General features: G+C 32.9%; 1 protein-coding gene across 1 annotated transcript; it reads right to left on the reverse strand.

The window, feature by feature from the left end:
* Positions 1 to 183: 183 nt before the first annotated feature.
* LOC11432376 (homeobox-leucine zipper protein ATHB-15) lies at positions 184 to 8,128 on the reverse strand. Its single transcript, XM_003597642.4, has 18 exons — positions 7,929 to 8,128; positions 7,422 to 7,581; positions 7,147 to 7,247; positions 6,939 to 7,029; positions 6,624 to 6,719; positions 6,430 to 6,543; positions 6,259 to 6,342; positions 5,943 to 6,098; positions 5,788 to 5,862; positions 5,540 to 5,646; positions 5,265 to 5,457; positions 4,617 to 4,802; positions 4,452 to 4,532; positions 1,853 to 1,987; positions 1,387 to 1,715; positions 1,145 to 1,250; positions 665 to 814; positions 184 to 491 (listed from the first exon to the last, which is right to left on the reverse strand). Exons 1-18 carry the CDS (start codon positions 8,126 to 8,128, stop codon positions 345 to 347), a joined length of 2,511 nt encoding a protein of 836 aa, XP_003597690.1. The 3' UTR covers positions 184 to 344.
* Between the last annotated feature and the right edge of the window lie 5,870 nt (positions 8,129 to 13,998).

Genomic DNA, 13,998 nt, shown 5'->3' on the forward strand with positions numbered 1-13,998 from the left:
TTTAGTTGAACTTGTACTTTTTTTCCAAACAAATATAAATTTCCAACTAATCACTGTGACTATCTTAAAAAATATTCAACTAATTCTAACGTTTTCTGTCCATTTCTTTCTTTACAAGTATCTAGAAGTGTCTAGATTTCTTCCCACATTACAAAGTGCATAGTATCATAAAAGCACGGCACAAAATTATAAGGGAAATGTAACATAGGCTAATATATAAGTAGTTTTTACATGCAATCCAAGTTTTTGCAGCGAATATAGCAAAATAGCAAGCAAAAGAACATGTCTTAATAAGAGTGCTTCCTCTTTAACACCACTTGGAGTCCTATTGTCTAAAAACAATGTCAAACAAAAGACCAGTTCACAAACATAAAGCAAATACAATGAGCATTCTCTTCTTCATTCAGCACCTTCCAAGCCACTACTCTTTCATATGAAATAGGTCTCCCCATGCTTGAGAGACAAAGACCACCTTGAAGGCATGCAAAACCCTGCCAAATAAGAACGAAGAGAAATCAATAGAAAGCACAATTAAGTTTGAAAATGTTTCTAGTTATTTTTTCAGCGTTCCAATGAGAAGAATGTATGCCCACAAATGCCATTCAATGACAAACCTGATGGAAGTGGAATAAATGATGGGTCGATTCAAATAAAATATGCATACCTGTTGTATAATTAGAGGAAATTCCGAGCACAGAATCTTTCGGCCATGGTCATCAAATATTTTCTCCAATGCTATATCCTGCAGAGCAACTAAGGTAGTCTCCAGCATGTCAAGCCCTGCCTGGTTGGCAAAAGTGAACACGGGCAATGCCTGCAAAAACCAAGTGCCATGAAGGTGCTTTCAAACAAGTATAGAGCAGTGTAATAATCATAAGTAATCATTAGCTGACTTGCAATCAAGACAAATATAACTACGGTACCAAGTAGAGATACATCTAAACTCTAGGCAACAAAACAGAACAAAATCTAGACAAATATAACTACAACACGGATTATGTTGAACATCTTTCAATTCCTTTCATTAGTAACATCAGGCACCTTAGATATCAAAAGGCTGAGTTGCACTAGGTACGGAGGAAGCATTTGACAATGAGAATTATATACGCATATACTATTAAATAGAAATCAATTTCAAGCATACCTTTAGAGTGCAGCAGAGTATTGCATCAGTGTGATGCCACAAGGACTTGAGTAATGATTCGCTCCCCTCATTATTAGATTTAAGTAGCTCAGCACCCAAGAAGCACCTACAAAATAAAGACAGTAAACACACGCAGCATATATCAACTAGTACCATAAGATTCATGGCTAAATACATAAAACTAGCGGCAGTCTAAGTAAGATGAATGTAAACGGAAAGAAAAATAAAAGGAGCTTACACACCTATAACTGTTGCTGATCCAACGAGCAAGTGTTTGAGCTTCAGGAGTACCCAGTGGTGTCCTGAGCCCACCTTGTGAATTCAAATTAGAAGGTGAAAGTGCCAATGCTACCCTTTGGACAGACGATATAATGCTGCGAACATACTGCCGTGCCATAGATGCTACATGGTCTTGCATATGACTTTCAAAAGCAAATTCAAATGCTATTGTCATCACTGATCTCATACAGCCAGAATTTCCAGAATAATCATTAGAAGCTTTGTTTCCAGCGGGACCAATATCAAGGGCAGATGTCAGGTCAAGGGTGCGATTTGGGTTGTTGGCCACTTCCTGGAAAAATTTACATAATAATTAAAACAAGATATAGTAAATATACTGCTTCAACAAAATATACTAGATATACTCCTAAAAAGGTCAATACGAAATTCAAACAAAATATACTGCTTCAATAATTGACTAAGGCTGACCTTTCCAGAATCAAGAGGAATTATACGAAATCCAGAAGGCAGAAGGGGGGCATCATCAGCAAAGGATGCATCAATTGGAGCAAATATAAGTTCAGCACAGGTACCAACAGCATTCTCATCCATTCCACTGCAGAGCTATCAAAACAAATCAAATGAACTATAAGCAAGCGTCATAAATAATGTAACTAGGATAGTTATTGTTGTACAGACGTGTAATATAATAATTAGGATAACGCGCCCGTGTTATATATATATATATATATATATATGAAGGGTGGGAATCCGCTTACTCCCAGAGTAACTTCGGTCATAGTTACTCTATTTAATAAATCTCTGAGAACAGTAAACTGTATCAATCCATACTGTTGTCATTACAGGCAATGATCATCATCACATTGGTCAGATAAACAACATCCTTGCTACAATTTCTAGAAGAAAGATCTTGAAAAACTTTGGTACTTTTTAGGGATAGAGATGGAACAACTCGAGGATGGTATTTTAACATTTAATAAGTATACAATGGACATTCTAGAGGATAGACATTTGATGATGCTAAACATGTTGACACTTCTACAGATCCTAATGCCAAGCTTCTGCCAAATTAGGGGAAGCCACTTTTAAATCTAGAGAGATACAAAAGACTAGTATGCAAATTTCACTCTCACCCCAAATTTCTCCTCTTTGTTAGTGTGATAAGCCAGACTCTTAATTCAACTGGTGTAAAACATTGGGATGCCATAATTCGCATCCTAAAGTACATTAAAGCAACTTCAAGAAAAGGTACTACCTATGAAGCAAGGGGTCATGCCCTGGTTGTGGGACATATACGGATGCAAATTGAATAGGTTCTCCTAATAATAAAATCACTTATGGATTTGGGACTGTATATTCATTAAGGGAGGCCTTATCTATTAGAAAAGTAAAAACAGAATCATGTTGCAAGGTCAAGTGCAGAAACTATATGTCGAGCATCATTAACTTGTACGCTCATCTAGCTCTAACAGTTAATTCAAGAGCTCGCTTTTGGGAAGTTATGCATGTTTATATAATCAGGGTGCACTATAAATTACCACAAATCTGATTATTCATAAAAGGATTAAGCACATCGATTCACACATTTTCTTGCTCTTTTCTTCTTTCTCAATAGAGAGTAAACCAATGGTATGATAGAAACCAAAGTGAAGGTAATTGGCACGGACAAAAGTTGCCTCATTTTGGCAGCCACAGAAGTTCATATTGTAGTGCCTGACCTAAACGAGCAAGTTAATTTTTCTATAAAAAAATTCAACATGGAAAATAATACTTTTTCCACATCATAGACATAGAAAGAAATAAGCATATGGACTGTTAATAATTTTATTTGCTTTATAATCTAGGATATGTGAATGACACTGCATCGACAGGGAACAAGTGTGCCAACATTATCAAGTTTTACATTACCCAAAACCTACAGAAATGTTTGCACTAACATAAAAGTATACACTACTGTGAGTTATGATATGCATCTAACTTCCAAACACTGCAAACCTAGGAAATTCAAGGAAACAAAACATAAGCATGCTACATATAAGTGAGATATGTGAACCTTAAATAATTCAGACCGTATGAACAGAATTTTTTAATTCAGTCAAAAAACAAATAATTAGTTAGTGAGATATAGGCTCTGTTTGGTAAAAATAACGGATAGCTGATAAGCTAGCTGATAGCTTTTAGCTGATAGCTTATAGCTGATAAGCTAGCTGATAACTTTTAGCTGATAAGCTAACTGAAGTGTTTGGTAAAAATAGCGGTTCAACTAGCTGATAAATGTAAAATGACATAAAGGGTATTCTTAATTCATAATAAAAATTATATCATTAATTTAAGTATTTGTAATTTTGTAAACTAATTTTTCTTTAAAAAAATACTTTAAATTTATTAATTTAATATATCCTATGTATTATAAATTAAATTAAATTTTATTCACAAAAATTTTATCTTATATTTATTATCATTTAAGTGTTTCCACTTTATAAAGAAAATAACATTTACCTCAAAAACAAAAAAAAAGGTAGCACTAATAGAGTCATACTAATAACAGAGAATAAAGAAAATAACACTTACCTCAAAAAAAAAAAAAAGTAACACTTATATTTTGTTTCGTAAAAAAAAACGAAGGTATATATTTTTTAAAAAAAAAGGCCAGCTGATATATATATACAAAAATTGGAATAAAGGGATAGTAGTTTTTATTACGCAGCTTATTATAAAAATTATAATGGATAAAAATACAATTTAAATGAAATAATAAGGGTAAAATTGGAAGAAAAAGTGAGAAGCTATAAGCTATAAGCTCAAACGCTACTTGGAATAGCTTCTGAAAAATAGCTTATAAGCTCGTGAAATAAGCTATAAGCTCATGGTGAAAAAATGTTACCAAACAGAGCTTTTTTTGTCAAACGAGCTTATAAGCTATAAGCTAAAAGCTCTTTTTTAGGGTTTCCCAAACAGACCCATAAGCTTATAAAAAAAAATCAGATATATGAATCGGATTTGTTTCTACATATCTGCATCACATGAGGCAAAACATAAAGCAAGAAACATAAGGGGGAAAACTTACTTGCAAAAGAAACACTTCTCTAGGCATTATCGCGTCTTCGGGAGAATGGGCAATTCCTTCCAATTTAATGACTTCCAGAAACTAGAATAGGTTAGCAAAAAGTTAAAACCTACGCATCATTAAATTCATAATTGTTTTTTTAGCATGTTTACTGCAAATTTTTACCTCCTCGTGCTCAATAGTGTGGGCTAGAGGAAGAATTACTTGGCCCCCATAATTTCCAACCCGAGATCCTGAGAAACTACAAGGACCAGCTTTGATGGCAGCAGCTGAGTAAGCATCCATGTTGTTGTCTGCCCACTCCGATCTATGCTCCCGTAAAAACCTTAGTAGAATGGCCGGAGGCACATTCTAGGCAAAGAAATGACACATTACAATAGCAGCAGTACATTGTTACTTAAAACTTAAAATTGGTACTATCTCTGGCCATGATTTTGTTAAGGAGGACAGCAAGACTGGAACTAGACAGAAATAATAGTAATAATAATACTAAAAGTAATTGCATATAAGAAAGGTCAACGAATGATCAAACAAGTTTTAATATCACCGGACCATAATCCATTAATACCACTGGATTCAAGCAGTGTTTGTTAACTAGGAAATTTGCTAGTCATAAATATTGGCTTTTCAATTAAACATGAGATTAACAACCATACAACAAAACAAGAAAATGCCATGAACACTGTAAATTTAATGTCTACAATATAATAGTTGTTTGACATTTATCTTCGTCTAAAATCATAGATAGCAACCAGCACTTGTTTTTTTTTGCTTGATACTTTATTTGCTAATTTTATGGAAAAGCATGCTTACTTGTAACAGCATTGAAGCTTTAGCACATAAGACTGCATTACTGACAGATGGAAATCCATTGGCAAATGAAAGATTCAGACCCATTAATTTGTCAGGGGATGAATTCACTAGAATAGTAACATCGTCAACACCATCATTGCCAATCATTGACCATCCCTCATCAGTAAACCCATTGAGTGCCTCATTGAAACCCCTGCCAGCAAATATAAGTGAGATTCCAAATTTAGATGCAATGAATTTCAACAAAAAATGATGCCTCAGTTGAATATACTAACCGGCTCAGTCTTTGGCCAAGTGCTCGAAGTGCTGCTGGTCGTCTACCCCATCCAGTGACGTTAGACTGAGAAACTTCATGTGAAATCTGCCTTAGGTGACGTAGGGCCTGGATGAAAAGGAGAAAAAATGTAAAGAAAACACAGCCAATTGTGGAGCCCGTATTCTATATTTGTCCCAGTCTTTAAGATGGTAAACATTTCCCAATTATATAGAGTTCAAATTTAAATAACAGAAAGATCAATCATACCACCATTGTTGTCTTCTGAGCCAGCATTGTTGATGATTCATAGAGTGGACGCAGTACCTCGGGAACACTCCATGGCTAACAATAATAATACATACATGCTAAAGTTATTTTATGTTAGATGAAAATACCAATAAAACAAAGTTGAACTTTTGTACCTCCAAATCCATATGATCAACAATGTGGATGATGGAACCACCTCCTTCACAAGGCCTTATCAGGTACCCACTGGGCAGCATCTCAGCTCTGACAAAATGCTGCACAGGAGGCATGCTTGGACCATTTTGTGTGTTTTTAAGAGACCTCTCACATATCTGAAACAGGAATGATTTGAATGTGCTCAACTACTTCTGAATTATGAGGACTTAATTGTAATAAAAAAAATAGAGATAGGCATTGCACATATGAGATTTCTGTTTTTGACTACGCGATCGAATCAAATAGAAATATTAAAGGTTCTTAACATTCACTTACCACTAGGCTTCCATCTTCTAAAACAGATGTGTAGCGCAACAACCATAAGTCTCGAGCAGGAGCCAATGTAGTTGGCGCATATAGCTGATCATCAACAGATATGCAGATAAAAATTTAGTCTGTTAAGTTACAAAGTCATAATTCATACACGCTGAGTTTGAGTTGTTTTACCTGCATGTAAAGCAGCTCTATGGTTCCACCATTGGCTGTGGGAAGCACGTTCAGAATATCCACAGCTCGGCAATCACGATACCACGAGGGCCGATCTTTGAGGATTTCTGCAACCTGTAATATAATACAGGTCGAGCATGTCATCAATGAACATCGGTAAAACAATTATCAGAGAATAAAGTCAGACCACTAACCCTTGTAGGTTCTAGCCCCACTAGGCCACATGCTCTTGCCGCCACACCATGGCAACCATGAGAAATCGCAATGATTCCAATAGATTCCGGACCAGGCTGCACAAATTATCAAAAAATTAATGAGAGAAAAAAAAAAACGTAATGTTTCAAATATTTGTTCAAGCAAGCACACATCAAATAGAAGTGAAACCCTTAGTAACAAAGAAATTCACCGGAAATTAGTGGGCAAGGTAGTAAATATGTAAATTTGCCATATGTACCGATGAAAAAAATGAGGTAATAATAAAACAAAAAATATCAGAGGAATTAGATTACCTTCATTCCAGGCATTTGGACCCACTCAACAGCAGTTCCAGTAGCCTTTGAAAGAAACTCTGCTAAAGTTTCCTCTGCAATGGACAAAAGCCTGAAGAAGAAAAAAAATGCCACATGAATTCATAAGTCCAAACAGACGCATCCAAATTTTCACAGACAAGAAAAAAACAAAAAGGGACCCAATTGCAATAATCATATTCCCACTAACCCTGCAGGACTTGCATCCCTTGGCGGATGCTGGGCTGTCAAACTGCGTTGACCACTAGTCACCGCCGAATCACAGCTTGTATCTTTGGTTGCCAGATTAGTCTGCACAAAAACCACCACTCTAACTCAAATTCTAAACAACTAAAGTAAGCTTTTTTTATAACTTAGAAGCAATTCTAAACTAGTAATAATACTATAAATTAGGAAATCAAGGGAAAATAAGGAAATAATTGATGATTGAAAAACTTTCTAATTCTAACTAAGCAAAAACCATACATTTTGAGTATGTTGGCGAAAGTAGCCATTTTCATACACCAAATGAGATACTTGTTTCTGCAACCTATCATTCTCTTCCATCAGCAGCTTATTCATAGCACTCAACTTCCTATTCACAGCTTGCAACCTTGAAGCCTCTTTTCTCTGCTTCTCCCTACATCTATATTAACAAACAAAACCCACCATTAATATCACTACTACAAAAATAACCCAAAAAATCAAATTGTTTTATTCAAAATACCAAAAAATCATTTTTTTTATTCAAAACACCAAAAAAAAAAATCATAATTGACAGTTTATCCAGGAGAACTTATGAAAATAAGCTGAAAACAGCTTATGAACAAAATTCTCCTAAATAATCTCACAATTTTATGTCAGGTCAAATAAGTCAATCCAAACAGACCCAGATAAGCTGTTTTTTTTTAATGAGTATTAAAATAACAGTAAAAAGATAATAAAAATCAATTTTTTGAACATTAATTAATCTAAGAAATTAAATAATAATACCTTCTATTTTGGAACCAAACTTTGATCTGTTTAGGTTCAATATGAGAGAGAATAGGACACTCTCGAATAAGCTGTTGACGACGAATACTGCTTGGCTTAGGACAATCATGATAAAGCCTCTCAAGAGCTTCAACTTGTTCAGGTGTATAACGAACGTATTTTCCATTATCCATAACACCTTTACCATCTTTACAAGACATAATAGCTTTTTTCAAAATCACTTTCACCAACCACAGAACTTTCTTGTTCTATCTATCCAGATTCCAATTATAAGTGCTTTTTTAAGATGAAAAAATTCATTGGAAGTAAAAAAAGAAGTTTAAGCACGGAAATAAACGTGTTTCCTAAAGAAGAGACAGTGAAGAACACAAGAAAACACGTTGAAATCTTCGAGATCAGAGCTTTGTGAAAAACTTCATCGTGATAACAACGATCTGGTTCCTTGGGTTTTGATTTTCTTAAAACAGAGCATGAACTGAAACGACACCGTTTAAACGATCTTCATGTTTATGAAACATGAAGTTTTTTTTTATGATGAGATTGAGGAAAGTATTTTTTTTTTTGTAAGAAGGAATCTCTAGCACAGTGAAATGAAGTATTAATAACTTTTTTGTGTTATTTTAATTTAATAAATTTAAAGAAAGAAAAAGAAAGATGAAATTGAGCATGATTTTGAGGTTGTGGTGTTGTTGTTAATGTTGTTGGTTTCTTCTTCGTCTTTTGTTTTTGTTTTCTATTGGTTCTTTCGCTTTCGGTTTCAAAATGGAGCATATTATTCTATTTTTAAATTATTTTTGAAATTGGAATGGAAAAGGACTAAAATGCCCTTTTTGAGCGGCGGGGATTGGTGTTCTGACATTTGTTGCTTTGGAACGTCCCAATACTCACGGGTCCCGCCGTTCTATGTATCATCCTGCTTAATCTCATTATTACCCCCTCTTCATGCATTTTTTTTTTACTTGCTTCATTTTTTATTTACCGTATCACCATTTAATTCCAACTAACAAAAGTAAATGAGTTAGTAGAGCCAATATAAGTGAGAAATGTGTTTTGTATTAGTAGTATGTAATTTATATGTGATAAATAGGTTTTGCAAATATCTCGTGAGTGATCACGTTGTAAATAGTTATATGTAAAATTTAATTGTATAATATTTTTCAATGAATTGAGTTTAACATGTGAAGATCGACAAGGTCGGTGTTTTTTATGCTTTTTGCATTCTTAATTTTTCTATTTATAATTTTAACCACTACTTTTAAAAAAATTGATTGTGAAGAAAATAGTTAAGAATTATTATTCTTTTTATTAATATTTAATATGTAGCATGCTTTATATTTTTTGTTTTGACGAAACGATGCCTGATATTAGTTTGCGGTAATCTTTAACCTAAACTTTAACTACTAAATTGGTCGTTGGGATAAGCTATAGTTGATTTATAAATGAAATTGTTTTTATCGAACATCACAATAGACTCGTTTTAAAATTGAGTAGGAAACAGTAGTAATTACTAATTATTCATATGTTTCTATAAGTTTGTGCATTAGAAATCATTACGGAAAAATGGAGGATGGAGACATACACGAATAGAGACAGTGGCAAAAGAGTAAAAATGAAGAGGCAATATGGTGTTAGGGAAAGGAAAATGCAATGAAAGAGTCTTAAAATACACAAAAGCATGGTGGGTCATACCATCATGACCTTTTTGCATGCGTCTTTCGTTTTAAATATTTACCATATGTTTTTCTTTATTCATAGGAAAAACACTTATTATATGTTATTTATTAATTAACAGTAGATGGTGATGATGGCAATGTCATAATTCATATAAATAGGATAGGACTAGGAGTATAACCGTATAGTACTGTTGTGTTGTGTTGTGCTGTGCTGTTTGACAAGGTTTGACATACATGCTATGCTATTATTATACGGACACCCCCCACAATTGATTTGATATGTATGTCATGACTTTCACTGATGAGACGTGTGACATTTGATGGGATAGGATGGCAGGTAACAGTGATATACAATTTGGTTGACGGTGTCGGGGCTACCTCTTACTTCTATCTTACAAAGTTACAATAAATATGTTTATTTTAAGAGAAATGATATTTGAACGTCCATTTGGTGATAATTTTTGTTATAACTTTCTCTTTCATACTCACGTCATTTTTTACTTTATCTCTCTATTGCTTTGATTTTCGTGCAATACCTATTTCTTTTTTGTAAATTTTGGTTGTCCCCATAAGTTGTCAATTAAAGGTTGTTCAAATAACACTCCTCTTATTTTAAATTTTAAGTTGATCTTTAATATTTTAAAAATTTTAAATTGGTCTATTTTAAAAGTCTTAAGTTGGATTAAAATGTTCCTCACATTTAAATAAGTTAACCTCATCTTATGACACTTGACCCTTTAAATATTTTGGTTGGGTGAAGGAATTTAACTTATTTAAAAAATTATTTTAAAATAATTTTTTTGATTTTTTTGTTTTATTAAACTCAATATCATGTCGTGGAAGTGACTAACTTATTTCAACGTGAATAACATTTTGAACCAACTTGAAAACATTAAAACGTAAGGGATCAACTTTAAACTTTCAAGACATAAGAGACCAACTTGAAACCTAATATAAACATAAGGGATCAAACATGCAAGTAAGCCGTGGTATAAAATTTGAAGTGTTTTTTGCGAGGATGTTTGTCATACTTGAAAGTTACAAACCGATAAATAGTTTTAAGGGAGATATCGAAACTCTCTGAAGACCTTTAAAGAGTTAGTTTTTATATAAATTGATGTATTTAATGTATTTAAAGTTTAACTATTTAACTTTTTTATAGATATTTTTTAATTAAGAATCTTTAAAGAGTGTTCTTATGGCCCTCGTTAACAATACATTTTTAAACGGTTAGTTCAATTAAAAAAGATAAAGGATATATGTATAACCATATTTTTTTTAAATGATAAGTTCAAATATCACTACTCATTAAAAGATTATGGTCTTTTTAAAGAGTGATATAATAGAGTTGTCAAAATTAGTCTAGTTGAACGGATCGTTCAAACGGACTGAGTTCGGCTTAAAAAATATAATGTTTGGACATCAATGCTTGAGTTTGAATAAATTTAAACGGTTAGTTCAAATATCACTACTCGTTAAAAAAATTATGGTATTTTTAAAAAGTGACGTAAATAGAGTTGTCAAAATGAGTATAGTTGAACGGATTGTTTAAACGGGTTGAGTGTTTGGACAAAAAATTTTGAGTTTGAATAAAAAAAATGGCATTTTAGTCCGAACCCCGACAGGCTAGCCCAACCAAGTCTGGGTAGCCCAAAATTTTTAATTAATTGTTAGTTGTTCATTAATCCATCCACTCCATTAGCGTTTTTTTTTTACGAGTTCATTATACATATAGTCATAAATATGGTTAAAAAAAAGAGAAATTACTCCCTCCCTTTTAAAATATAAGCAAATTTTACTTTTTAAGTTCATTCAATTAATGATGTATGTGGTTCATAATATAGACCATATACATCATTAATTGAATGAACCTAAAAAGTAAAATTTGCTTATATTTTGAAACGGATGGAGTATATTTGAACAACCATTTTGGTACAACTTTTATACAATTTTCTCTTTCATACTCATATTATATTTTTATTCTCTCTCCTACTTTTTTCTCTCCATTCTAATTTACCAATAAAAAGAGAGAACATTAAGGTTGTCCCAAAAGTTGTAACAAAAGAGTTGTTCAAATATCATCACTCTAAAAAACAATACAATTACTTCAACAAACAAAAAAAATACAATATTATTTTCGTCCCAAATGGGTGTATCTAATTCAATTGAATTAGATACATTTGTTTTTGTTGTTGTAGCTTTATCTTACGTATAGAATCAAATGGGGTACATTTTGTGTGTGCATTTTCATCAATTTAGATGTTCTACCTATTATTTTTCGTACAACATTTAAAAGTATTTATGGTTCTTGAGTTGTAAATTGAGAAAAAATATTTTTATTTATCTCGGTCTTTGAGAGCAAATCTTAGGAAGGTTTCAACTTCAAATTCGACGATGAAGGTAATTATAAAATACTTTTGTTTTAGATGAATAGATTTGTAAGTCTTTGTGGTATGGAGGTTCTTATCATCGTGGCTTTAGAAGTTTTTTTTTTCATTTTTTTAAGTCCTTCCTAAAACTACTGAAAATTATTTGGTTAAAAATTGTGAGGATGCAAAGGAAATTTTGTGGGAAGGATTGTTGGAGGAAAACTAAATTTGTTGGGTTAAGTGGGGCGATGTTTGTAGACCGAAAAAAGAGTGTGGGCTAAGTGTAAAGGATCTAAGGTTTTTTAATAAAGCTTTGATATCTAAATGGAGATGGAGGCTACTATCGGAGGGGATTCTCAAAGGAATAAGGTTTTGATGTCTAAATATGATGCGGATTTGCTGTCTAACCCGAATTTATCTAGTTTTCCTAGGTCATCAATTTAATCCATGTGATGGAAGGATTTGTGGTCTGAAGTGTGTAAAAGGTGTGTGGCCGGATTGGTTTCTAAATGTGATGAGTAAGAAAATTGGTTGTGGTGGGAGTACTTTATTTTGGCACAGTGTGTGGTGCGGTTATACTACTTTTAGACAAGCATTCCCTATATTATTTACACTTTCAAAGCAACAAGGGTGCTTTGTCGTGAAGATGGGGAAATGGGTTGAGGGCGTTGGGTTTGAGGGTCAAATGGAGGCGACCTTCCTTTGTGTGGAAAAAGGAGAGATATGAGCATTATATGAATTTGATTGATTGTTCTACTCTGAATGTCTCTTGTTATTATATTTTATTTTATTTTTTAAAACAACGTTTATATTTAATTTTTTAATTATTTTGCATATTATGGCACTCGTATTTTAAAATTTGAAAAGAGATTCGATGACCTAAAATTGAATCGAGAGGTAAGTAAGATATATCATATACTTTTTAAGTTAGAGATCAAACTTGCATACTGATGATTAAGAATTTAATTTTGAACCTAAATAAAATTGATAAATTTACTTTTATTTTAGAAATTAAAGTATTACAAATTTTAATTAAATAAAGGCTTAAATATGTAAAAGGTCCCTGTAATTTCGCGCATTTTTTGTTTTCGTCCCTGTAAGTTTTTTTGTTCTAAAAGAAACCCTGTATTTTGATAACCTTTTGGAAAAGGTTCTTACCGTCAGCTTCCGTCAACAAAAACGCAATGCTGGCTAACGGAGCACACGTGGCAGGTCATGAGTTGGCAAAGTTGATGAGATGGAATAAGAGATGATAAGTTGTTAGAATACAGGGACTAAAATAAAAAACGTAAATTGACACAGGGATGAAATTAAAATAACGAAAACATCAAAATTTAAATTAAAAATCAAACTTTCAGTCTTCTTCTTCCTCTCAAATTTCAGTCTTCTTCTTCCTCTCAAACTTTCCCCAATCTCTCCCATACCTTGCGCCTTTAAACCAAAATCCATATCCTTCAACAATGTCTTCTAACATGGGTTGGATACAACATCTTTAGTAATATGAGTTGCCTGTTCTTGTACACAATGGTTTAAGGTTAATACAAATTTATTCTTTTTCATATGAACCATGTTCTAAATTCCAAAACACCATAAAGGTTTCTCCTTTCGCGGTTTTCCCATCACCCTCTCAACATTTTTTTTTCACTAATGTTAAGTGAGTGAGGGTCAAAGAAATAGTTCAGATTTTTCTTTCTTGTTAGGAAAAAATTGTTGGTGTTTCATATAGAAATTGTTGGTTGATTTTTTAGATTTTGTTGACTAAGTTTCTGGGTTTATGGTGTGATTGAGAGAGAAAATAAAAAAGTTCACATTCCAACACCATAACCAGAAAATAAAAAACTCAGAATTGGAATGTGAATTTGATAAATTAGCATGGATTGCAATTAAATTAATTAGAATTCTGGATTGAATTGACATGAATTTGAAGTCACCTTCATGGGAATGAATTGGCCACAATTCATGAGATATCTATCATGACTAATGCATATGGCCAAAAGGCTAGAATTATGCAGAAGTTGAAACTAAGCA

The sequence above is a fragment of the Medicago truncatula genome, chromosome 2, assembly GCF_003473485.1.
Source record: "Medicago truncatula cultivar Jemalong A17 chromosome 2, MtrunA17r5.0-ANR, whole genome shotgun sequence".
NCBI lineage: Eukaryota > Viridiplantae > Streptophyta > Magnoliopsida > Fabales > Fabaceae > Medicago > Medicago truncatula.

Excerpts from the sequence above, each read along its gene's own strand:
- LOC11432376 (XM_003597642.4), bottom strand. The coding sequence starts at position 8,128 with ATGTCTTGTAAAGATGGTAAAGGTGTTATGGATAATGGAAAATACGTT. Across the intron at positions 7,030-7,146 it reads AGGGATGCAAGTCCTGCAGG|GCTTTTGTCCATTGCAGAGG; the intron begins GTTAGTGGGAAT and ends TTTCTTCTTCAG. Across the intron at positions 4,803-5,264 it reads AAGCTTCAATGCTGTTACAA|AATGTGCCTCCGGCCATTCT; the intron begins GTAAGCATGCTT and ends TTCTTTGCCTAG.